General features: G+C 56.8%; 1 protein-coding gene across 2 annotated transcripts; it reads left to right on the forward strand.

The window, feature by feature from the left end:
* Nucleotides 1-27: 27 nt before the first annotated feature.
* Nucleotides 28-26,071, forward strand: NUP88 (nucleoporin 88). 2 transcript variants are annotated; one of them, XM_078437902.2, is made up of 17 exons: nucleotides 41-378; nucleotides 2,023-2,192; nucleotides 2,950-3,075; nucleotides 6,663-6,749; nucleotides 9,367-9,543; nucleotides 12,854-13,040; nucleotides 13,474-13,621; nucleotides 16,526-16,624; nucleotides 21,159-21,249; nucleotides 22,571-22,672; nucleotides 24,184-24,342; nucleotides 24,564-24,689; nucleotides 24,772-24,837; nucleotides 24,939-25,019; nucleotides 25,214-25,340; nucleotides 25,462-25,580; nucleotides 25,834-26,071. In XM_078437902.2, the coding sequence occupies exons 1-17, from the start codon at nucleotides 85-87 to the stop codon at nucleotides 25,895-25,897; spliced, it is 2,223 nt and encodes a 740-aa protein (XP_078294028.2). In that variant the 5' UTR covers nucleotides 41-84; the 3' UTR covers nucleotides 25,898-26,071. The 2 variants fall into 2 exon arrangements, with proteins under 2 accessions (XP_078294029.2, XP_078294028.2); XM_078437903.2 differs by lacking the exon at nucleotides 22,571-22,672 and having other exon boundaries at nucleotides 28-378.

The following is a 26,071-nucleotide window of genomic DNA, read 5'->3' on the forward strand; positions in this document are numbered from 1 at the left end:
GCGGAAGGGCGACCGGCCGCCCGCGGATTGGCTGCGCTCTGCGGCGCGCGGAGCGACTGGGGAGACCAGCGCAGTTGGGCCAAGATGGCGGCAGCCGAGGGGCCCGCGGGCGACGGGGAGCCGTGGCAGTCCTGGCTTCCCAACCACGCCGTGTTCTTGCGGCTCCGCGAGGGGCTGAAGAGCCAGAGCCAGAGCCCGGCCGAAGCCGAGAAGCCGACGTGTTCCCCGTCGCCCTCGTCGCCGCTGCTCACGAGGAACCTGGTGTTGGGCCTGGGCGGCGAGTTCTTCCTGTGGGACGCGGACGACAGCTCCTTCCTGGTGGTCCGGCTGCGGGGCCTCGGCGGCGCGGGCGAGGAGCCCTCCCTCTCCCAGTACCAGGTACGGCCCCGAGCAGGGGCCTGCCCGGGGTTCGGGTCTCCCGCGCACGCCGGCAGGTGTGCCGACAGGTGTAAGCCCTCGTCCCTTGGGGGGCGCCCAGCTGAGAGCGGGAGGCGCCTCTCCTCGTCGTTTTGGCCTCTGGCGGCCTCCCTTTGCGTCTTTGTAACCTCGTCAGAGGCTTACGGTCTCCGACACCGTTAGAGCAACTCATGCTCTCGGGGCGCGTGGGTTCTTGGGGCCCGGGCTCAGGGCAGCGGCCGTGCAAGCCGCCGGGAAAACACCCGCGATGAAGGGGAGCGGAGAGAGCGTGGGGGTGCGGGGGGTGCTTCTCGGGAGGCTGGTTCTGAGAAGCCGGTTCCGCGACGGGACGCCCGCCAGATAATCGTAATCCTGACTCCCTCCTGGGGTTGCGCCGAGCGCCGAGGCAGGGGTAGACTTGAAAAACCCGGGTTTCGGGTTTTGTGCCTGCCGTGCAGGAGTCCCCCGTGAATTCCTCCTTTTCGCTTCTAGAAGATGAGCTCGTTCCCCAAGTCGGAAGGGAGGGAGTTTTGCTCGTTTCTGATTGTAGCGGACCGCGTGTGAAATTGGGGCTAGACAGAGAGCAGCCCAGACTTGCTGCGGTCAGTCGTTGCAGCCTTTGCTTGTAATTACCGGCTCCCCTTCTTTCAAAGATTAAAACACAGAAAACGTGCCGCCTGTTCTACCGCATGACCTCTGCCCCGAGCCGCTGGCGGACTCTCGCTGATGAGAAGTGACTTGATTTTCACAGGGTGCTCGGCAGGTTTCTGCAGTCCTGAAAACAGGGCACGGGTCTACACAGGCTGACCTGATGGGGGTGCAGAATGCAGGTGGGGAGTGGGACTGCCAGGGGCAGGTTGGAGTTTGGTCACGAAAAGGGAAATTATGGGGCGCCTGGGTGGTTCAGTGAGTTAAGCGTCTGACTTCAGCTCAGGTCACGACCTCATGGTTCGTGAGTTCAAGCCCCGCGTCGGGCTCTGTGCAGACAGCTCAGAGCCTGGGGGCCTGCTTTGGATTCTGTGTCTCTCGCTCTCTTTGCCCCTCCCCTGCGCGCGTGTGCGCTCGTGCACGCGCGCGCTCTCTCTCTCTCTCTCTCTCTCTCTCCCCCTCTCTCAAAAATAAAGCAATTAAAAAAAATTTAGGGATGCCTGGGTGGCTTCAGTCAGTTAAGCGTCCGACTTCGGCTCCTGTCACGATCTCACGGTTTGTGAGTTTGAGCCCCACGTCGGGCTCTGTGCTGACAGCTCCGAGCCTGGACCCCGCTTCGGATTCTGTGTCTCTGCCCCTCCTCCGCCTCCCTCCCTCCCTCCCTCTCTCTCTCAAAAATAAACGTTAAAAAAATTTTTTTTAAGAAAAGGGAAATTACGCAGAGTATTTATTTTGCAGGGTAGGGAAATGTGGTGCGTCCCTTGTAACAGTCCAGTCTCAGTGGTTAAAAATCTTCCAACAGTTAACGGCCCAAGTGTTAGCCGTTATCCGGGCTGCTTCATTGTCCTACGGCGAGTCCTGCGTTAGCTGTGGGTGCACAGCTGTAGCGTAGTATCGGGTAACTTGTGCTCCCAAGCACCTGCCACGTGTGTTTACCTGGACACGAGCTATTTTGACCAGTTTGCTTTTAATTTCCAGAGGTTGCTTTGCATAAATCCGCCCCTGTTTGAAATCTATCAAGTCCTGTTAAGTCCCACGCAGCAGCATGTGGCACTCATAGGAATGAAAGGACTTACGGTGTTAGAGCTGCCCAAAAGATGGGGGAAGAATTCTGAATTCGAAGGCGGAAAACCGACGGTGAATTGCAGGTAAGTCGTACGTCCACGGAACGTGTGTTTGTGTCTCCTGTCGTACGCGCGGACAGTTGTTCGAGCCCCGTGGTGGTGAAGGTGCGTTTTCTGTGCCACGAATCGAACATCGCGGTGTCGCAGCTGGTCTGCGCCTCGGCTGCCTGCTGTCGCGTCTGTGCTATATGTAAGGTCACGTTTCTTCTGCCCGAACTGTCGAAGCGCTGTCTAATCGGGGTTCCGTTTTCAAGTAGGTAGAGGCAGCATGACGTGTCGAAAGCAGGTAGTGTCTGGGAGTCAGACCGTTTGCTCGTAGTTTAACTGAGTTTAGTTTTGGTGTCTTGGGTTTTTCAACAAATCCAGACAAGCGAGAGTCTGACTCAGATTTGTAGAAAAGAGTGCAAGCTAGAAACGCCCCTTGAGCGCCACAGCGCGGAGACCCAGTCCCCGTAAAACGTCCGCTTTCTAAATCCATTTCCTCGCTTCCGCAGCAGTGATGGTAGTTCCCGAGCAGTTTCTCCCAGGGCTCCTGCAGGGATCAAGTAAGACGTGACACCTAAGATCACGTATAAGGTCATTTTTAGAAAACACTCTGTACTTTAGAAAATCTTTTTATTTCGGTTCTTACTGATATTGACCGAATAGATGCTTTGCTCTCAGCAAGAGTTGAGAGAATATTTGACGGAAAGGACCAAGCGGTAGTAAGATAGATTTCCCTGTAGAAGGTTTCCATTCACGTGCCGCAGAACGTTTTAGGGAGCTGTTGTCCTCGCTTTAGCACCACGCCTGTCGCCGAGAGGTTCTTCACCAGCTCGGCCTCCCTGACCCTGAAGCACGCCGCCTGGTACCCGAGCGAGCTGCTGGACCCCCACGTCGTACTGCTGACCTCGGACAACGTGATCAGGTACGCTCTGTTTCCCTCTCGGAGCTTTGCGAGGGGAGATTCTCTTTCCGCTCGTTGGCTGACAGCTGGGGCTCCACTGAACGGGTCCCGGGACGGCCGAGGGCTCTGCCTCGCGGCCCTTGTGACCAGTGTGCAGGCAGGTCGTCTGAACGCCCTCCCCTGCGTGCCGGAGCCACTGCCGCTCTGTCTTGGCTCGTCCCGTCCGTCTCCTTTACCTGTCTGCTGGCACGTCCCCTCTCAGCGTGTCATCTTGGAGGTCGTGTACCATCGGGAAAAGAATACAAGTGGGAGTTGAGAGATTTGAATTCTCGTCCCGACACTGCCTCTGTCTTCGAGATCCGAAATTCTTTTTAGGGGAGCCTCAGTTTCCAATTTTGTAAAATTAGCAGGTTCGATCTGACAGCTTCTAAACGCCCTTCTGGGTTTTGAACTCTACGATCACATGCCCCAGTCCTCCAGAGATTTCTATAACGTTCCCAGTTAACTTTCTGGATCTGCCTCATGTGAAACATTTACTGGGGAGACCGAGATGATGGGTCCCTCCGGTTTTATTTTTCTTTTTTTTTTTTTTTTTTTTCAACGTTTTTTATTTATTTTTGGGACAGAGAGAGACAGAGCATGAATGGGGGAGGGGCAGAGAGAGAGGGAGACACAGAATCGGAAACAGGCTCCAGGCTCCGAGCCATCAGCCCAGAGCCTGACGCGGGGCTCGAACTCACGGACCGTGAGATCGTGACCTGGCTGAAGTCGGACGCTTAACCGACTGCGCCACCCAGGCGCCCCTTCTTTTTTTTATTTTATTTTTTTTTTTTTTTTTATTTTTTTTTTTTCATGGTTTTATTTTTCTTAATCACCGTTTTTAGCTGTGCCTTATCAGCTTTTCCTTCCTTGCTGAATGGTTGATCCCTTTCTGGCCTCTTAGATCTCAGAGCTTTCCGGTCACTTTTAGTTAGTAAAACTTGGTCTGCCTAGTTTAAAACTCTGATGTTCGGTCCACATCAGCAGCATGTCGTGGCCCCTTCTCACAGGCCCAGACTGGGGCATCTGAAACGGGTGGGGAGGGCCTGGTCTGCTCTGGCTCTTGTTTGTGTCCCCGCACCCTGAGGTGGGGGCGACGTGTAAGGAGGGGCTGCCTCCTGCTTCCTCTGGGGCCAGCTCCTCGGTAGTGGGTGTAGGGAGAATGGGGCAGCTGAGGGAGACAGCTGTCTGTAAAGGGGGTGGGCCTGACCCCGGTCCCCGTTTGGTCCTGTCTGCCACCAGTGACCTCCGTTGACGTGGTAGGCTCCGTGCAGGTGTGTGCCTTCCCCCCCCCCTCCCCCCGCCCCCGCCTGGCCCGGGCGGCACTTAGCCTCGGGCCGCTGGTGACGGAGGCGCTCTGCGAGCGGTAGTGCCCGGGGCCCTCTCTCACGGTGGGGCGTACACACACGTGCTATCTCCTGCACCCTCAGCGTAACCATTGTGCCCTTTCCTGTGGAGTCCTGGGACCTGCCAGGGTCCTTTCCTCTGCCCCCCAAGGGCCACAGGGAACTGAGCACCTGCACCATAGTCCCGACGCTGTTCCAGCCCGGCCCTAGAAATTTCCGTACGGGAAGTAGATACCGTATAGTACTCCCGTGCCACCAGCCCTGGGATGTGAGGTGTCAGGTTCAGCCGAGAATTCCCCGACCTGGTGGCCTGTGGCTCCCGCAGCACGTCTGGCATTCGGCCGGGACGTGAGACACGAGTCTCCCGTTACTACGTACAGGCGCCTCTAAGTCTGGCCGAGTGTCGCCCTGCTCACCCGTCTGCCTTGGAAAGCAGGAGGGGCCGCCCTCCCTTCACAGAGCTCGTCCTGAACACTGACGGGCTCCTGGTCTTCCCGTCACGTGGGCTGAGAAACCGGCTGGGGGCCGGGGTGTGGCCGAGGCCCTTCTCATGTGACGCCCAGAAGGAGGTATCCGGTCCCAACTGTTGGAGGTTCTTTTTAAAATATGGGGTGTTTGGGGCGCCCGGGCGGCTTAGTCTGTCAAGTGTCTGGCTCAGGTCGTGACCTCACGGTTCATGAATTTGAGCCCCACGTCGGGCTCTGCACTGAGTGTGGCGTCTGCTTGGCGCGCGCGCTCTCTCTCTGTCTCTCTCTCTCTCGGTCTCTCTCTCTGCCTCTCCCCTGCTCACGCGTGAACGCACTCTCCCTCACAATAAATGAACTTGTAAAAAATAAATAAGTACGGGGCACCGGTCACTTCCCTCCCCCTGACTCCTGGAGCCTGTGGACGGCTTCGGGGCAACAGGACACCCCTCGACGCTCTGTTGTGCTTGCTGTCCCTTCCGCTGCCTTCCCTTCTCACGCGTCCCATCTGGTATTAGCACGCACCTTGAGGTCAGGAGCGCGCGCGGGCAGCCAGGAAGACCACCGTGCGTGCGTGGTCGGTTGCATCAGATTTTTGTTGAAAACGTCTATTAAATGGTATTTCGCTGGTAACGGAGCAAACGGAGTTTAAAACTTCTGAGGGTGGGGGTGCCTGGGTGGCTTAGTCGTTTGAGTGTCTGACTTCGGCTCAGGTCATGATCTCACAGTCCGTGAGTTCAAGCCCCACATCAGGCTCTGTGCTGACAGTTCAGAGCCTGGAGCCTGTTTCAGATTCTGTGTCTCCCTCTCTCTCTGCCCCTCCTCTGTTCATGCTCTGTCTCTGTCTCAAAAATAAATAAACGTTAAAAAAAAAAAAATTTTTTTTTTTAAATAAATAAATAAAACTTCTGAGGGTGGTCGGACGAGGTAAGTGATTGACTCCATACGGGCTTCATAAGGGGTGTTAGGTTTCTGATAACGATGTTATTGGCCTTTTGAAAATTCTCCTTTTAACTGTAGCCACATGTGTCGTTGACTTCATTGCTTTAGATTAAAACGATTTTGGCAAAAAAAATTTACAGAAAGCATTTCCGGTTTTATGCTGCTGCCCTAGTAAGTAGGGACGACGTGGTGCTGCATCTCGTCCAGCTACGCGGGTCGTTGGGGGCCGGGCGTCCTTCCCTCTGCGCCCGGTGGGCGTACAGGGGGCGGCGGGACGTGGCTGCAGAGTCGGGGTGCGCGCGCGGGGGTGCTGGTGCACTTGGGGCGGTTGGGGGGACGCTGGGACGAGGTGAGTGTGCCTGCGGACTCAGGGGTAGATCCAGACCCGTGACGGGGTGCGGCGGGCTCATAGGGCTTCGGGGGCGAGAGAGGGTGTTGGTGCAGGGCCCACGGACACAGGCGAAGTGGGCTGCTTTGTCAGTGCGAGCACGCCCTTTGGCAGAGAAATGGTTGTAAAAACCAGTAGGAAGATTCTCCGGCAGCGATCAGATGGAGAAGGGCGCTTTTGAGATGAAAGAGTTTTGGGGCACCCGGGGGCTCAGTTGTTTGATTTCAGCTCGGGTCAGGATCTCACGGTCCTTGGGACTGAGCCCCGAGTCCGGCTCCGGGAGGATGGGGAACCTGCTTGGGATTCTGTCTCTCTCGGCCCCTCCCCCACTCTGCGTGCGCGCCCTCCATCTCTCTCTCAAAACTTTGAACGTTGTTAAAAAAAAGAAAAGAATTTTAAGTGCGGGCTGTGTGCTCTTCTCTTCGCCAGGATCTACTCTCTCCGTGAGCCTCAGACACCCGTCAAGGTCATTGTGCTTTCAGAAACGGAAGAGGACAGCCTGATACTCAATAAAGGGTGAGTTATTTGTGTCACAAAATAGTTCCTTTATTGGGCTCGTAAGTGCAGTTTTAACAGAGATTATAAGGTTTTCCAGCGGTGACCACACCGCCGGGGACCTGAGGAGTGAGCAGAAGTGGGCGGCAGGATAGAGTGGCTGAGGGTCACTATCGCTGCCAGCTGCTCCCTTCTTGAGAAGGTTCTAGAATGACTGCCTGGCACGGGCTCCCTCCTGTGTCCTGACGGAGGCGATAAGTTATGCCATGGCAGAGGTTCGAGGTCAGAGTGTCGGGCCGCCCGCCTCCCAGACCGTGTACACCCAGAACCTGGAGAGGAAGAGGGAGCCCTTCTGACTCCGGCGCGCCCCCCCCCCCCCACCCCCCACAGGGGCACGCTCCAGGCTCCCCAACCACCAGCGGTCACCCTTGGAACTCACAAACCCCGTCCCTCTGGCCTCCTGACCGGTCTTTCTGGTGATGACCACACAGGACCGCCCACAGCCTGTGCATGTAGAGTGACGTTTTTAGTAGCTGTATTTTTAGAAGTTCCATTTGGTTCTTTCCATGTCTCCGTGGCGGTCGTCTCTAGTAGTCGTGTTTATTCCTGTTTCCCAATTCTTCGTCCTCTGACTACTTCCCACGTAGCTCTTCGGTATGTGAACAGCGTCGTGGGGCGGGGACAGCGGGGGTCTAGATCTGTACTGCCCTTGCCCCTGACCCACAGTCCCTGCCTCACCCCGTGAGCTAGGGCTGTGAACTTACATTTATTGGATCTTAACGTTTGGGAACGTGGAGAAACCCGCGTTGGCGCCCAGTCCCAGGTTGCCGCTGACCTGGGGCCGATTTCACTCTCCGGGAGAGTCTCAGGGTGAACGTTTCAGCTCAGCCATGTCAGTGTCGGGCAGTCGCTTCTTAAATTAAAGCTTCCACCCCCGCGTGGCAGGTACCGGCCTCCGGGACTCGGCAGCTCCACCCCACCCCCGGGGTCGGGCACCTTCCCTGCCCGCGCACTTGTTCCGAGCTCCAGGCCCCGGGTTCTGATCTCCGCCCCTCCGCGTGTTCACTGTGGCGCACGCCGGCCGTTCAGCGGCCCCGAGCCTCGTGTCCGTGTTCCGTGAATATAAAGTAGAGTCACGGCGCTTTCTACTAGGATCGCCGTACGGGATGGACGAGGTGATGCATAAAAGTGCGTAGCCTGGGTCCTGGCATGGGGTTGGCACTCACTCATCGACACCTACTGTCATCATGGGGAACACGCCTGCATTTATTAAGCTCTTGGAAACTTTTGACGGCCAGGGGTCACTGAAGTCTCTCTGACTTCCATGTCTGTTGTCCCTTCATTGTCGTGGTCATTTAGTTGAACGCAGGCTGTTCTTTTGTTCTGATTTGGGGCTTCCTCATTTTTTTTCCCTGCCTCCTGACACCATATACCTTTCCACGCGATAAACTCACACGTGGTGGTTGCAGCACAACAAAGTGACATCGCTCCTCCAACCGTATGAGTTTCTTCTACCCGCACTTAGTAACCCTCTATTGAACTGGAGTCTCCTCGGATAACCCGTCATACTGAACTTTAAAATTACGAAGTTGCGTGTTTCGTCATTTGTTTTTCCTGATGATAAAGATAATATGTGTTTATTGTAGAAAATTGGGGAAACCTACAGAAAAACATTAAGAAAAAGAAATCTTTGTCATCTCCTATAGTTTCTCCTTAGCGTGGCAGCCAGAGCGACACTTTGGGTATAAAGCAGGTCATTCTGTTCTTTTTTTTTTTTCAACGTTTACTTATTTTTAGAGAGAGAAAGAGCACAAGTAGAGGAGGGACAGAGAGAGACGGAGTCACAGAATCCGAAACGGGCTCCAGGCCCTGAGCTGTCAGCACAGAGCCCTAAGTGGGGCTTGAACTCACGAACTGTGAGATCATGACCTGAGCCGAAGTCGGACGCTGAACCGACTGAGCCCCCCAGGCGCCCTTCATTCTGCTTTATTCTTGACCGCAACCCACAGGATGTCCCCTCCAGTTTCTTCCTCCCTCTGTGTCCCGGTTCTGAGCTCGGCCTCTTCGCTGTTCATTCCTCAGACAACATCCACCCCCTTCCCATGTGGCCGCTGACGCCTCCCCTCCTTCCTTTGAATCCGTGCTCAGACATCACCGCGTCAGGGTCCTTCCCAGGCAGCCCAGCCCGAGGCAGCCCCCCTCCCCAACTTCATTTTTCTCGACAGTGTCATTTTCTGGCTTTGTGCTGCGTGTTCCTTTCTGCGTGTGCCCTGCGTGTCTCACTGGAGGGCGGGGCCTCGGTTGAAGTCACTGGTGGGTCCCCAGCACCCCGTGACAGCGTGGGGCCCGGGACGCGGGGCCGATGCGAAGGAGATACTTGTGGGGTGAACGTGTCCCTCTGCTCAGCGTTTGCTTCCTGTTTCTCTCTGTGTGTGCGTGTGTGTGCGTGTATCTGTCCTGTCTGCGTGTCTGTACGCTTAAACTAAGAGGAAGCGGGGTATAATTTCGTGTTTCTGTCGTTTAATTGGGCTCTATTTTGTGTCATCCGTCGAGTGCAAACTCCATCCCCATCTCCTGTTAGCAGACGTTTCGTTTTCATTCTTGTTTTTGACACATCGGTTTTTAAATGTCTTTTCAGGAGGGCATACACTGCGTCTCTGGGCGAGACAGCGGTGGCGTTTGACTTCGGGCCATTGTCAGCGGTCCCGAAGACCATGTTTGGACAGAAAGGCAAAGGTGACATAGTGGGGTACCCGCTGTACATCTTGTACGAGAACGGAGAGACCTTCCTCACGTACGTCAGTCTGGTTCACAGGTGAGTGGGGGGGTGCCATCCACGGGTGCCCCTCGTGGACCGGCCCGGCCAGACTGGGGTCCGTGGGTGGGTGTCCCGTCTCTCGACGCGTGGCAGCCTCTTGATGCTTGCTTTGCGTATCTTGGGGAAAGATGCGTACAGACCGTTTAACCTTTGGTTGCCTCGTATTATTTGGGTCGGTTCTGTAACGTTCTTGGATAATCACCGAAGACTGGATTTGTTTTCACGAAGTCTAAACCACAAAAGTGTCGTGCATCTCGTGTGAGCCAGGCACTGAGAGGGCAGCTAGTGGTGGGGACCTGCGCCCCGGCTGTGAGTCCCCGGACCACGCACGGCGCTCGGGCGGGAGGACCCAGAGGAAGGAGAGCGTGCCGCGGCTGGAGAAGTCGGGGAGGTTTTCGCGGACGGGGACTGACCTCTAATGAGGATTAACCGAAGGTCAGGGGAGGGCATGACTGCTTCAGTCCCGAGGGCGTGTGTCTCTCGCGGCTCAGTGGTCAGGCTCTCGTGGCTGGAGCCGTGGTTTCGGCTGCGGAGCGTTACGTGGTAAAGCCGGAAGTATCTGCCCCGGGGGGAAATTGGGAGGAGCTAAACACCACGTTGGGGAACGTGGGGCCTTTTCTGTAGGAATAGGGTGGCGGGAAGCCAGTGATGGTTTCTAAACAGAAGGACAGAGCAGACGGTTAGGGACAGAGAGACCCTCTCTGGGGCAGAGAGACATTTAGAGACGCTGCTGCAGACGTTAGCTGACCGTCTACGGGATCGGAACGGGGGCCGTTCCGAAGCAGGGGCAGAAGCGGACACGCTTCCTACGGAGGAAGGGTCCGTAAGACTCCGTTCCCGGTCGGGTTAGGGGGTGAGCCGTGAAGCCAAAACTGGGGTCAGCAGGGGCGGCCAGTGGGGGTTGTTACTACAGGTGGTCACTGGGACACGGTAGCGGGCTCATGAAGTGGAAACGGTCCGTGGACAGTCGGAACCAGGGGACCGGACAGAGAGGATCACCAGTCCGGGTGACGGTCGCGGGCGGGAGAGGGCGAGGATCCTGGCCCGTTTGTAACCCGAAAGGCGTGAGGCCAGAGGCTAACGGACTTGATTCACTTATGAGTCGTCTGGCCCCCTAGGAAGTCAGGACCCCGCGAGCGGCAGGTGTGAGTCCTAGGCCTCGGGCGCTGCAAGAGGGCGGGGTGAGCTGGGGGGAGGAGGGTGGCCCCCGGCATCCGAGCTCGGGCTGAGGGATCCGCTGGGTCCCTGCGGGAGCAGAATCACAAAGGGGAGGACGGGGACCTCCACGGTCGCCGCGGGCGGGGACTCGCTCTCAGCCGCATCCGCCTCCACCTGAACGTCCCCTGCTCGGAGTTGGCCATCGTGGTAACGCTGTCGCCTCCCTCCCCCCACGGCCAGCACCCACCTATCTGCACCTCATCACCTGGTCGCCTTCCACAGCCTCTCGGGTCCAGCCCAGCCCCACATTCTGTTGCCCTTAACCGCGAAAACTCCCTGAGCGCCAGCCCCCTTCTCTGTCCTGCTGTCCTTGCTTCGGACCCTCATCTCCTGCCCAGACCCTCGTCCCCTTCGGTCGCTGCCCTGAACCCCATCTCAGTCCCCTCGGTGTCACCCCCTTACTGCCGTCAGATTGATCTTCGGAAAGTGAAGCTCTGTCCCTCTTCACGTGAACCTCTGCTGACGCTGTCGCCCGGCAGGGAGGCTCTGAGGGCCTTGACGTGGCCTGCCGACTTGTCTTCTGTTGTCTTAGAAAGCCAAGTCTCCTTCCTGCCGGTCCTTGTCATTCATGCTTCCAGAACTTTCCAGAGCTGCTCCTTAGCTTGGAAGGTTCACCACCCCTTCCCAGAATATACTTTCCCATTGATTTTTTTTTTTTTTTTTTTTTAACGTTTATTCGTTTATTTTGAGAGAGAGCAAGCAGACGAGGGGCAGAGAGGGAGGGAGAGAGGGAGAATCCCCAGCAGGGTCCACGCTGTCAGCACAGAGCCTGACGAACCTTGGGATTGTGACCCGAGCCAAAATCCAGAGTCACACGTTCAACCTTCTCAGCGCCCCCGGGCTTTCTTGTGTTTGACGCCTTTCTTACCTCACTCTCTCTGTACCTGGTTCGTTCTCGCATTGTCGCCCTTAGCACCTGGTCTTGTAATTCTGGACGAACGTGTGTTTGCCCGACATCACCGGTTCCTGAGGGTGCCACCCAGCACCCAGTCACTGTAGCTCTAATCCAGTTAAATACTGGGTCCGAGGCCCCGGAGAGCAGTTCCGTTTGGGGAGAAAGTACAGGCTGTCCGTAGTAGTTCCGGCCAGGCGTGGCTCGGTGTGCCCTCGCGTGAGTGTGTGCTGTGAAGCCAAGAGGGCTTGTAACAAGATGCTGGGGAGCGCCAGTATTTTCGAGCCAGAAGTGAGCGAGGGGTGTCCGGAGGGGCCCGAAGAGAGCCAGGAGACCGGACTGCACGCGTGAAGGATGCGGGACGCAGCCGTGAGCCCACAGTAAACGCGGCAGCACGTCGGGTTGGTGGCCCGCGGACTTAGCAGCTGGGAGCTCTCCTCTGGCCTTTGCAGGAGCGCGGCCTCGCTGGGGTGAGGGAGGCTGGAGCCAGAGTGAGCAGGGGGCACGGCCTCTGGGCCCCTGCCCCGGGGACTCTGCGCCGAGCGACTGCTGCGGAGGCATCCTGGGGGGCGGGACAGTGTTGAGCTGCATCTCTGCTCTGGACACCAGTAAGCGCCCTCCCGCCCCCGCCTCCCCGGTCGTGACAACCAGAAATGTCTCCAGACGTTGTCGGCGTCCCCTTGCGCACAAAGTTACCTCCAGTTGAGAGGCACCAGGGAGACGGAGTCCAGGGGAAAGTGAGACGTGGAGACATCAGGAGTACCGGTGCCACGGAATTTTCTGTTTCTGTTTTTTCTTAAAGCTTCTGGTTTCTTTTCTTTTTTCTTTTCTTTTCTTTTCTTTTTTCTTTCCTTTTCTTTTCTCTTTTCTTTTTTTCTTTCTTTTCTCTCTCTTTCTCTCTTTCTTTGTTTTTTCTATGTCTACCTCTGAGAAAGTGGAGGAGGGGGAGGGAGAGAGAGAGGATCCCAAGCAGGCTTTGCACTGTCAGCCTAGAGCCCGATGTGGGGCTCAGTCCTACGAACCTCAAGATCACGACCTGAGCCAAAATCGAGAGTCAGACACTCAACCGACTGAGGCATCCAGGTGCCCCCGTGGCACTGTGTTTTCAGTTGGGGCCCGGCAGCTGCAGAAGAGGGGTCGCGGTGGCGTGGTTGTCTTCCGTCAACCTGTCCGAGTATGCTTTCCCTCTTCCCTCAGCCCCGGGACCGTCGGGAAGCTGCTAGGCCCGTTACCCATGCACCCCGCGGCAGAGGACAACTACGGCTATGACGCCTGTGCCGTCCTCTGCCTACCCTGCGTCCCCAACATCCTGGTGATTGCCACGGAGTCGGGCATGCTGTACCACTGCGTCGTGCTGGAAGGGGAGGAGGAAGACGAGCAGACGGTGAGCCAGGCCCGTGTCTGCGTTCGCGTCTCCGGCGCCGCGTGTGGTTCCCGGGCCGGCGAGGACGCTCAGGACGCTAGGATTTCCCTTCATGTCTGGCACCTCTGTGTCGTTTGGAAATTAGACACCTAGCGTTAGGTGAAGCCCACCTAAAAGTCCACGTGGCGAGACGTTAGAAGGCGCCCACGTGCTCTGTCCACGCTCGGAGTGGCGGGCTTCAGGGACCTCAGTGACAGATACAGAGAACCCACGAGTCGCTAAACCGGCTCTTCTCAACTCGATTTACGACCTTCCAAAAGGAGGGAGGCCTTTTTTCCCTCTTTTGAGAACATTAAGGCCCTGGTGAGAGGGGTGGAATTAAGAATTTCTTCTGTTCCGAACCGTGTGCATTTTCATACGAGCGTGAAGCCTGAAACTGCCGGTTCTCTTACAGTCGGAGACGTCCTGGGACCCCAGGGCCGACCTCGTCCCCTCCCTGTACGTGTTCGAGTGCGTGGAGCTGGAGCTCGCCCTGAAGCTGGCGTCCGGCGAGGACGACCCCTTTGATTCTGACTTCTCTTGTCCCATCAGACTTCACAGAGGTAACGTACTGGTGGAGTTGACTCCTGTCCCGTCCTGTTTCCACGGAGACGGTCACAGGCCATTCCCGGGCACCTTGGTTTGGGGCCCAGCTGTGCCAAGCCAGCCACGTTCCGTGGCTTCAGTCACCGCGCTGCACTTGGGTCCAGGAAAGGCTGGGTGTGCTTCCCACATTTTAAGATCGTGGTCTGTGGTCTGTGGTCTGGATCCCCCTGGAGTCAGAATAGTGAACTCTTCCCGGTCCACTCAAAAGTTGGCTTCGTGATTCAACTACTTAAACGTATGCGAATAAACTTTAAAACGAACTTTAAAAATCAAACGATAACACGCTCACATTAAGATCGCTCTCTAAAGCCTCTTTCTTCGCTTTAGAGCACGTTACGGAGTCTTGTTAGCCCCAGAGCCAGTTTGAATGTTGTCCTTTTTATCTTTTCATTTTATTTTAACTTACCTGGGTTGGTATCTTTCCGGCAACTTACCTCTGTTCGTCCGGGGAGCTTTTGAGTAGATCCTGAGTCGGCGGAAGCCCGTGTTGTTGAGACGCCGCGGGGCTGAGTGGAAGGAGCCTGGCGCGTGCTGGGCTTCGCTCATAGTTGTGACGACGTCAGGCATTCGGTCAGCCCCCCTGCTGTCCGTTTTCTCATCTGGAAGCGGTAGGGGCGACATCCGATGACCTCTGGGGTTCCTCTGACACGAGACCCTGTGACCCTGTGCCCTCCCACCACGCCTCGGAGCCTCCTGTCGGTTTCCTGGGCCCGGTGCGGAGAGAGGGGGGCTCGCCTCTGCCTGGAGGTGGTCCAGCTGTGCGCCTGGTACGGCACAGTCAGGGGTCGTAGTTCCTGCGCAGCAGACCGGCGTAGGGAGCTCACCGAGCGTGTCTCGCGGAGCCATATCCACAGAGGTGTAGTCTGCGTGGTCTCCGAACTTCGCTTTAGGGCTGAGGAGACTGAGACCCAGTGTCGTAGGCGACAAATTCACTGGTTTCCTTATGAAGGTATGTAATGTCTTTGGGAAATCTTTTTTTTTTTTTGAGAGAGAGCGAGCACATACGTGTGCAGGTGGGATAGGGGCAGAGAGAAAATCCCAGACAGGCTCCAGAGCTGTCAGTGCAGAGCCCGACGCGGGGCTCAAGCTCACGAACCGCGAGACCGTGACCTGAGCAGATGTCCGACACTTAACCCACTGACCCACCCAGGTGCCCCTCTTTGGGAAATCTTAAACGTAGGCATTTTTGTCTTCTAATGAGAGTTAATTATTTTCACATCTGTGAAACTAATAAACCGACCTGTTCATGTTTTTACTTAGGGCACCTTCCAATCATTGAAACATGCCCAGATTTTTGTTGACATGAGTGGATGACCACCATGTGACAGGGACGCCTGGCAAATTCCTACTTCAGTTACTAACGTTGGCTTTTTCTGTAACAGATTTCTCTTACTTCCCAATATTGAGGTTTTTCTATTAACGTCAGCACCACAGGCACATCTCGAAAAGTTGTTGGAAACAGTAGTAGACCTAATGAGAGGATTTGAACCTGAACGAGCGGCAAGTGTGGGCAGAAAAAAGGAAACTTTTTGATATTTTATTGTTCAGAGAGAGGATCGCCATAGACCAGGAGTTTTAAAACTCTTCGTGGCACGATGCTGTTTTCAGAACCCCGACGTGTAAAATAGAAAAGAAAAACTAGTATTTGCTTTACGATATTTATGAACCACGAAGTTAAAGGTAAAGTGAGGCTCTTGGAAGGAAGTTTCATTTAGGGGTTTATGGATGACAGCTGCATCTTAAATTAGCTTTCGCGTGTAAATTATTTCTGTATCTTGCTTTGGTTGCTTAATGTTTTAGAAGTACCGGGTCACGGAGATAAATATTCAAAAGTAAAGTGTCCAGAACTCATCTTTTAGTCTCATGTAGTCTCACTAATACTAGGGGTCAAGAGAAGTAAAGAAGTTTTCATTAAAATTCCGTAACGGTTCCTCGTATTTCTTAGTATGAATATAAAGGACTGTCGGCACCTGAGTGGGTCGGTCAGTTAAGCGTCTGACTCTTGATTTTGGCTCAGGTCGTGATCCCAGGGTCGTGGGATCGAGCCCCCTGTTGGGCTCTGTGCTGAACTTGGAGACTGCTTGGGATTCTCCTCCTCCCTTTCCTCCCACATCCTCCTCCTCGCCAGTGCTCTCGCGTGTACGCTTGCTCTCTCTCGCCGCCTCTAGAATGAATGAGTGAATGTCAAACAAGAATTATAGCAAGGAAAAAAATTGACTCGGGGTGCCTGGCTGGCTTGATCGGAAGAGCATGTGAGTTTTGGTTCAGGGTTGTGAGGTCGAGCCCCACGTTGGGAGTAAAGGTTACTTAAGAGGAAAAAAAGAGAATCGTATCCAAACTTGAACGTAAAGACTGTAAGTCCGCGTTATCAAGACAAGTAAGACTTGGCATTTCCCAGCTGCCTGGACGCACCGTGACGACAGTTCGCCCCGCAGCCACGGCCGGGCCTCTGACCCGCTCGTGCGCTTGCTTGCACAGGTTCGCGTGGGTCGGTGATGCCGGCACAGGTGTTGTCCAGAGCCGTGACTTTCTCAGGCACCGTGTTGTCCTGAGAACGAGAGCTGTAAATGCGTGTGCTGAGGGGGACGGACAGGCAGCCGGTGGTGGTGTTTTGCTGAACTCTCCTGTGAAGGTTTAGAAGTGACGTTTGGGTTGTGTTCATGACTTTGAAAAATACTTCAAACACATTTGAAAGTTGGATTCCAGTTTTAAAACGTCAGATCCCTGCTGTGATAGCATCGCGTGCAGGTCCCGTCACCTTCTGTCACTTCGTGGACCGGTGCGTTTGCGGGCTGCCGGGGTAGGTGCCTAAGACCCATTTTCTAACGCGGCCTGTACTCCGTTCGCGACTCCGTTTGCAGATCCCAAGTGTCCCTCGAGGTACCACTGCACTCACGAAGCCGGCGTCCACAGTGTCGGGCTGACTTGGATTCATAAGCTTCACAAATTTCTCGGGTCAGGTGAGTCCCCTGAGCCTTTTGGTATGTTTCCCAGATTCTGTCGAAAAGTCGTTTGCAGTAGAAAAGTAATAGAGAAAATCAGTGAAACCAAAGACTGTCACTGGAAAACGTCAACAAGACGGACAGACCTTTGGCGAGACCAACCCCGCGAGGAGACGCTGCCGCTGACCTCACGGCGACGGTGTTCAAGGTTATGACGGGGAACCGTGAACAGCTCCGCGCCACATAGGGCCCCAAGGCGAGACGGACTCGTCCCTAGGAAGACAGACTACCGACACCGACTCAAAAACCAGAACGTGAGCACAGACCTATAACCAGTGAAGAGATCGAAACAGCAATCAACTACCCGAAGAGATAAGCTCAGGACAATGAGCTCTAAAAGTTCCACATTTAAAGAAACCAGTTCTCGACAGGCTCTTCCAAAAACAGAAGGGAGGGGCGCCTGGGTGGCGCAGTCGGTTAAGCGTCCGACTTCAGCCAGGTCACGATCTCACGGTGTGTGAGTTCGAGCCCCGCGTCAGGCTCTGGGCTGATGGCTTGGAGCCTGTTTCCGATTCTGTGTCTCCCTCTCTCTCTGCCCCTCCCCCGTTCATGCTCTGTCTCTCTCTGTCCCAAAAATAAATAAAAAAAAAAAAAAAAAAAAAAAAAAACGTTGAAAAAACAGAAGGGAGAGGAAGCACCCCCCGCCTCGCTCGTGGAGGTCACTGCTCCCCCGACACCAACACGAGACAGGTGTGCAAGGACAGGAAACCGCAGACACACACCCCTCACGAACACAGATGCAAAAAAATCCTCAACGGAACGCTTGCAAACCGAGTCCAGTGACGGACGTACAAACAGGACGGCGGCCCAGGAGTCCGTGGGATTTATCCCGGGAACGCCAGGTTGGGTTCACATCCAGAAATCCATCGGCGTAGGACGCCGCACGAGTAGAGGACATAAGCTGCATCATCGTCTCAGCAGACAGGAGAGGCGTCTAAGGAGAGGCAGCCTTTCCTGGTCCCAACACTCAGCAAACGAGTAATGACAAGTTCCTCAGGCTGCTCGGGCGTCTACGGAAGACCCACGGCCAGCCCCGCGTTTGATGGGCAAGGGCCCAAGTGTTTTCCGTAGCTGTCTTTTGCTGCTGAGAGAAGTCACCGCGAACTCAGCGGGCCGCAACAGTGCGGATTTATTACCTCACAGCTCTCTAAGTTAGGGGTGCTGGGGTGGCCTCCCTTTCTGGAGACTCTGGGAGAGACCCCATCCCTAGCCTTGTCCAGTCTCCCCGGCCTTCCCTTGCCCGGAGTCCCCTTCCTCCGGCTGCGAAGTTAGCAGGGGGCGCGGGGGCGAGTAGAGTCCTTCTCTCCTTTTCTGCTTCCCTCTTTCCCTCTTAAGGAAGCTTGTCGTAGCATCGGGCCCACCCGGATAATCCAGAATGATCTATCTTTGAGACCTCGACGAGCAGCGCTCATTCCATCCGCGGCCTCTCTTCCTCTTTGCCTGTGGCCTGACGATTCACAGGTTCGGGGGATTTGGGTACAGGCCCCGTTGGGGAGTCCGTTGTTCTGTCTAGTCTGTTGCACCCCGTGGCCTCCACAGATTCACACCTGACCCACGTGCCAAATACACCGACCGTAGCATCGTTATAGCAACGCGGACGGCAGAGGCTCCTCTAAATCTCATGAGCTCACAGGGCCCCAGTCCTACCTGAATCTTCTACGTCATCCAACTCAGATATGTAAAGACTCTATCCTGGGGCAGAGTAGATTCTATCCTGGGGCAGAATTCCTCTCCCTGGACCTTGAAACTAGAAAACAAGTTCTCTGTTCCCAGACCACAGTGGTGGGACAGGCATACGTATCATTTCCAGACGTTTCAGGTCAGAAGGGGAGAAAATGGAAAGGAAACCGCAACCACGGGTCCTATGCAGTTTCAGAACTCAAATTCTAGTAGGTTTCAAGGCTTGGCGATAGTCCTCCGGGCTGGCACTGTTGCCCTCTGAGCAAACCTTCATCTTTTCCAGAAAGGTAGCACTTACCTATGGTAGGCTGGTTTATTACCCAGTTTTCTGCCTACAGAATTTTGGGGGTGGAACAGCCTTTTCTCATCATCTCCGTGACCCTTTCAGTCTAAGGCAAGCAGCGTTTATGTGGCTACAAATTCTGAAGGACTTTTTTGGGTCCCCTTGTGTATATCGCAAGAAGTCCATTCACCCACAGGCCTTTCCGGGGGGATCCTGTCTCTATTTTGGGTTCTTCTCACGTGGCCACAGGATCAGTCACACTCCTAATCTCTTTGGAGAGCCCTTGTGTGACTGGACATTTAGACCTTTTGATCTTTCTGAGGTATGAGTACATCAGTGGCTTTTTCCTCTAAAGCGTGATGTCTTAACAGTGAATCTCTTAATTTTAGTATCTTTTGCTGTTCAGATAGGTGGAGAATTTCCTAACTCATCAAATCTTTGGGGTTTTTGTAAAAACCCAGTTGTATTTTTTCTGACATTTTACTGCGATTGGCACAATGAAACCAGGACACGTGGCCAGGGTTTTGCTTGGAAACCTCAGCTGAATGTCCAGTTGAGTTGTTTACACGTCTGCTTTCCACATGTTCCCCTCAAGATCCAAGAGGACACCGCTCCTGCCGCTTGCATTCAATGTAATGGAGGTGCCAGGCAAGGAAATTAGCCAAGAAAGTGAAATAAAAGGCATCAGGATTAGAAAGGAAGAACGAAAACGCTCTTCTCTAAAAACACGATCTTTTACATAGTCATAGGACACCCGTTGGGAAAGGGTCTATACCAATAAGTGAGCCCAGAGCGGTTGCAGAACCCAGGAGCAGTGTACAAGTATCAGTTCTGTTTCTGCCCGCTAGCAGTAACCCAAAAGGAAATTAAGGAAATGATCCCGTTGGTAATAGCATCAAAACACACAAAATAAGACTTAACTTTAACGAGAGTGTAAAACATACACTTTTACGACTATAAAACGTTACTGAAAGAAATAAACCTCCCACGTTCGTGGATCAGAAAAGTTAATACCGTTAAATGGCAGTCTTCCCCAGATCGATGTGCAGATCCGGTGCCAGCCTGTCAGAGTTCTAGCTAGCTTTGCACAAATGGACGAGCTGACCCTAAAATTCATTTGGGATTCTACAGACCTAGAAGAGCGCGAACAGTCCTGACAGACAAGAACAAAGTTGCAGGACCCACACTTCCCTATTTCACGGCTCCTTACAGAAGGCACGCCAATCCAGTGTGATGCTGACACAAGCATACACGTGTGGGTTGACGGCATGGGACCGGGAGTCCAGTTGGTTTCCACGAGGGTCCCAGGACACATCAGCGTTGAAAGAAGAGTCTCTTTAAGAAGCGGCGCTGGGACCAGGGTGCGTGTACACACGAGAATGAAATTGGACCCCTGCCTCACACCATAACAAAAATGACTCAAAAGGGATCAAAGACCTGAAAATAAGACCTAACCCTGTAGAACTCTCAGAAGAAAACACGATTACAAGAGTGCAAAGGTAGTCCTCGGAATGGGAGTGAATATTTGCAAATCGTGTCCGGTCACGGACTTGAGTCTAGAACGTCAAAGAACTCAGTAATCAGTTAAAGAGCCCAATTTGAAAAACAGACAGAGGAGTTGAATAGAGATTGTTCCTTTGATGAGGTACAGAGAGTTAAGCCCACGAAAACGTTCAGCATCATTGGTCATGAAACAAGATGCCACAAAACCACTTTATGCCCATTAAAGCAGCTAAAATCAGGACAGTAACCAGTGTTGTCGGTGCGGCGTTTATGGAAACGTAAGACGTCCCGGCCCTTTGGGCAAACGGTGTGGCGGTTCCTCGGGTGATCAAACCTCCAGTTACGGCGTGACCTCTGCCCAGCGCACACCCACGAGAAGTGGGCACATTGTAAACGAATGTTCACAGCAGCATTACTCCTCAGAGCCAGATGATCACCCCGAGTACACAGCCATCTATCCGACGGCATATCGTGCAACACGGAAGGGCCCGAAAACGTGCTGAGTGGAGGCAGCCAGGCCCAGACGAGGACGCGTGTGATGCGATTTACGTGACGTGTGCAGGGTGGGCGGGTCCGCAGGGACAAAGCGGATCGGTGGTGGCCGCCTGGGGCCGGACCAGCGGCACAGCCGAGGGCTTCCTTCTGGGTAGCGAGGGTTCTGCAACTCCCGTGGCGACGCTTGTACAGTTCTTACAACGCACTAAACTCCCACGGAATTCCACCCTTTACACGGATGGGTTGTGTGCGTTGTGAACTGCGTTCGAGCAGCTGTTGTGAGACGCCCGCTGTGGGCGAGGAAGGGACGGGATGGGAGTGTCCCCTCGGGGCACACGGCCGACCGAGGAAAACGCGCTCCCCTCGGGCTGAAGCCGAGCCCCGCCGTGGGAAGCAGGTGTCTGCGGCGGGAAGGCGTCGTGCTTGGGGAGCAGCGGCCCGGGACGGGGTCCGGGACGAAGCCTTCGCTGCATTTAACTTGCAGACCTGTGTCCGCGCGTCAGTCACTTGTGTGTGTCTGCGCCTTTGCAGATGAGGAGGACAAGGACAGCCTCCAGGAGCTCGCTGCGGAACAGAAGTGCTTCGTGGAGCACATCCTGTGTACGAAGCCGCTGCCCTGCAGGTGAGGACCCGCCCTCGTCGCCCACCGGTCCCACTCTGCCTGGAGGGCGAGGCGACCCCGACGTCCCGTCCGGCCTTCAGAGGGGCCTTCTCTGCCCAGCGCGTGTTAAGGTCGCCGTTTGTGTTCGGAGAACGTGCGGTCGGTCAGGGCAGAGCCCGGGTCTGCGTGCGTCACGGTGCGCTGTTGGCCTCGCGTCTGCGATACCGTTTCTATGGACCGACGGACAGTAAACGTTCAGTGAACAGAGGAAAGGGGAGAACCTAGAGTGACTGCCGTGTGTCTACAGGGGTACCTGCCTCCGCGTGGTGCCCTCTGGACATTTGGGCCACAGGAGGAGGGTGGACCCGGGAAGAGGGAAGGTGTGGAGGGGCGCGTGCGGAGGGGTCCGTTCCTGCAGGGTGGCCCGGTGGAGGGGGACGCTCCTGCAGGGCGGCCAGAGCGCCGGGCCGGGGGAGGGCGCAGGGGGAGGAGAGCAGGGCTGAGGGTCTGCAGCGGCCTTGCTCAGCAACGGTGAGGCGGCCGGAGGAGCTGGGCCGAGGGGGGGCCGGGGCTGACCCGGCAGGAGGGAGAGCCTGGGCCGGCGGCACGGGGGCTCCCGGAGGACGGCGGCGAGGGCACCCCTGGGGCCGGGGAGGGCGGCCTTGGCACCAGAAGGCGAACGGGTGAAGTGGGTGACGACTCCCATCCGCTCCTCCGACAGGTAAACACGAACGGCCGCTTGGGAGCGGGTCCCTAGACAGGAAATCCGTGAGCGCCGTCAGGGTTGGGACGGCCTTGGCTTCCGTTGGGGGGAGGGGGCCTTGTGAGCCGGGAGGTCACACAGGGGCCGTCGTCCCCACAGTGGCCTGGCTCGCAGTCACAGGATGCCGTGTGCAGGTCTCAAGCCCGAAAGACTTTTAACTCCCCCGCCCCCAACCTCACCTCCCCAGAAAGGTGAAAGGGCACCGTGCAAGGAGCTGCAGGGCGGGGTGCTGCGCTAGCACTGCCGCCCGAGGGCAGGGGAGTGGGGAGATCTGAGGGCCCGGGAAGCTGTCCCTGCGAGTCCCCGGGTCCGGCCTCCTCCGCCAGGCGGGGACGGGGACGGAGATGGTAGGCGAAGCCACGTGACCCGGGTGCTGGGCCGTGCTCCGGCGCTGTGCAGGGCATCCGGTCAGGCTTGGGCGCCGGCGGGGCAGACGGCAGGGCCTGGGTGGCGGGCAGGGAGCTGTGTGTCACTTGGCGGGAACCGCCGGGTTTGGGCGAGCCAGATGGCCTCTGGGCTGTTAACTCGGTTTCCAGGTCCCCGCGTCCCTGTAAGTCAGCTGTGGCTGTGTCGTTCCAGGCAGCCGGCACCGATTCGAGGGTTCTGGATCGTCCCAGACATCCTGGGGCCCACGATGATCTGTGTCACCAGCGGCTACGAGTGCCTCATCAGGCCTTTGTTGTAAGTCCGTCCTCGTGCCCACGCGGCTCTCATTCGCTCTGTAGAACCCGCGCGGGGAGCGAGCCTGTCGTTCCCACTTGGAGACGCGGGACTCACGCTCCGCAGGCGAGAGGGGTGGAGGTTTCTGCTGTCGCTGCCACGCCTGAAAGGACTTATTTTAGGCAGAGAGTCGGGAACTTTACTTCCCAGTGTGGAAAAGCGGTAAAATACCGAACTCTGCTGCTCACGTGACTTAGTGGAAATGGCATCCACGCCGTCCCTGTGCCAGGCTCCAGGGTAGCCCGAGCCCCCCGCAAGGACGGCACCGTCCCTTCTGTGCGGGGAGGTGACACCGTGCTCAGGTCGCCGGAACACATCCGCTGGGGCTGTAGACCCGCAGCCTTCTGACCCCCTAGTTTCCCGTCTCCACCGGCCTCAGAGCGACACCAGGGGACGTGAACTCAGCAGTGGGGGGGGGGGGGGGGTTGAAAGTGGCCTCCTGATCCTTCCCTTCGAGGAGCTCCCGTGAAGCTACAAGCACCACTTACTGTTGGGCGGCCCTGAAGGTCACCCATGGGTCACAAGCACGGGAGCAGGAGTCCCGAGGAGCCACCGGAGTGTCGGGCACGCGACCCCCTCCCGCCCCCAGTTGCCCCGTGTCGGTGCAGAGCACGGGCTTCTGCGCACAGACCTCGTTGAGAACACCAGCCCCGCTTGACGTCCTTGGAGGAATCCCCACGACCTCTGAAGGTTGACAGTTATGCCACTTGGAAAGGAAGATAAACAATTCACCATCAATTTTGTGTTTTTTCTACTAAGACTGAAAACGAGCAAGACTAAGGTGGGAAGAAATCACCTTTTCGCCTGTTACCTCGACACATTTGCTAACACGGTGACACCCCGTCACACCGGGTCCCTTCGGAATGAAACCATTAAGCCCGAAGGGAAAAACCGCACATGCGCCAGCTCCCCGGGGACCCAGGTGTCCTTACAGTAGCTCCCGTCCCACAGACGTAAGGATGCTCGTCGGGCGCCCGCGGGCGCGTCTGCTCTCCCGCCACCACCGCTGTGAATATCTGTAATATTCGAGTGAATCTCATTTTTAGGATCAAGTTCAACAGAGCAAATCCAGTAGGTACAGCGGTTTTCTGGCCAAATCTGAAATGACACCTAGGAAACGAGTCATTTATTTTTGTTTGTGACTCCGGTTTACAAATGGCTCTCCCGTCCTTTGCAGAAAGAGTCCCCGATGAATTTATGTTTTCGTGTTGCCTTTGTCAATCCAAACTATCTTTTGGAAAGACGGAGTGCAGAAATGCTTTGTCAGAGGTCGGTCCTGGTAGAACAGGGACCGCTTTCCCCAGGTGACTCTTCAGGGCAGAAAGCACGCGGTGTCGTCCTGTCACACAAGTAACACTCTCTCGCCTCCCATGTTCTCACGGCTCAGGGAGCCGTGGCCCGTGCTTCCCTGGGGTCCTCGCCGTAGAGGACACCGCGGGAGATGGCGTCTGACTCACTTCCGTATTTTGCAGAAGCACGGTCCATCCGGTGTCCCCTCCCCTGCTCTGCACCCAGGAAGACAAGGCAGCGGAAGAGTCTCCCCTCCGCATTCTGGCCGAAACCCCGGATTCCTTTGAAAAGCACATCAGAAGCATTTTGCAGCGCAGCGTTGAGAATCCGGCGTTTCTGAAGTAGGGATTTGGGGCGTGTGGGTCTGGGGAACGGGGAACGGGTCCCGCCCGTTTTCACACTCGCCGTGTGTCGCGTGGTCCGTCCGCTGTCTCGGGCGGCACCTTTCCGCGTGGGCGAGGTTGGGGGGAGGGGGGGGAGGGCCGGGGAAGGACGAAAGGCCGGAAAGGAGGGACGGCGCCCCCCCTGGCCTGAGCCCGTGCGGCGGAAACCCTGCCGACAGGTCGTGTGACAGAGACGCGGCCCCTCCGCCGGGAGAGAGCCTGCAGCTCCTCAGCCGGGCCACGCAGGTGTTCCGGGAGCAGTACGTCCTCAAGCAGGACCTGGCCAAGGAGGAGATCCAGCGCAGGTAGGGTGGCGGCGCAGGGCCCCTGGCGGGTCGCGGCCTCGGCCTGGCCTCCGGTCGCACCTCGCTTCTCTCGTTCTCGAAGGGTCAGGCTGTTGTGTGACCAGAAGAAGAAACAGCTGGGAGACCTGAGTTACTGTCGGGAGGAGAGGTGAGCGCCGCGGGGGACGCGGGAGCGTGGCTGACAAGCGCCAGCGCACGCCGGCTTCCCCGTCGGGGTGGACCCCAGGACCCTTGGTTTTCTGCCCTTAGGAAAAGCCTCCGGGAGATGGCGGAGCGCTTGGCCGACAAGTACGAGGAGGCCAAGGAGAAACAGGAGGACCTCACGAACAGGTCGGCGGGTGGCGCCGTCCGGGCCCCCCTGTGGTGACGAAGCGCGCGTCCGAACGGGGTTCGGGAAGACGGGCCCGCGGCGACTGCCGCCTGGCCTCGGAGGCGCCGGGGGGGGCTGGGGGCGGGGGCTGGGGCGCGCGGGGGGGGGGGGGGGTGTCCCGTGTGGCCCAGCCGCCCACCGCCGCCTCCTCCAGGATGCAGACGGTGCTGCACAGCTTCCGCGCCCAGCTCCCCGTCCTGTCCGACAGCGAGCGGGACATGAAGAAGGAGCTGCAGCTGATCCCCGAGCAGCTCCGCCACCTGGGCAACGCCATCAAGCAGGTGGGCGAGGGCGCGCGGCGGCCGGCGTGCCTCCCCCCGCCCCCACCCCCGCCCCCACCCCCGGGACCAGCGAGCGCGCGCGGACCGCCGGGGCCGACGCGCGTTCTGTTGGGTACTCGAGGTGACCATGAAGAAGGACTACCAGCAGCGGAAGATGGAGAAGGTGCCGAGCCCTCAAAAGCCCACCATCGCCCTGAGCGCCCACCAGCGCAGGTGCATCCAGTCCGTCCTGCGCGAGGAGTGAGTGCGTTCGCCTGACGCGGGGGGCTGCCGGGCGCCGGCGTGTCCCGCGCTCACCGGCCCGGGAGCCGGGGTCACACGGGCCCTGGAGCGCGGGGGACGGATGGGGGTGGGGGGCGGAAGCGGGACTGCGTGGCGGTGGCGGGCGCGCTCCCGTCGAAGCCGCGCGCCGGGGATTTCGGCGGAGCGTTTCCGGTGCGCGTGACCCGTTTGCACCCCGCCGAGTCCCTCTGAACGGCCTCCGGTCTCGCAGGGGCGAGCACATCCGAGAGATGGTGAAGCAGATCAACGACATCCGGCACCACGTCACCTTCTGAGCCGCCGCCGGCGGATGCACACGAGGCCGCAGAGTCGGGGCTCGGGCGTGTTTGTGAAACGGACAGGTGGCGTCATCTCATTTGTAAGGCGGCGTTTCGGATGAACTTTGGCTGCGTGATTCACACGTTTCGTACTTGTTTTGTAGTTACTGAATAAATGCTTTTATTTAAAAA

Source organism: Panthera onca, chromosome E1 (genome assembly GCF_046562875.1).
Source record: "Panthera onca isolate mPanOnc1 chromosome E1, mPanOnc1 haplotype 2, whole genome shotgun sequence".
NCBI lineage: Eukaryota > Metazoa > Chordata > Mammalia > Carnivora > Felidae > Panthera > Panthera onca.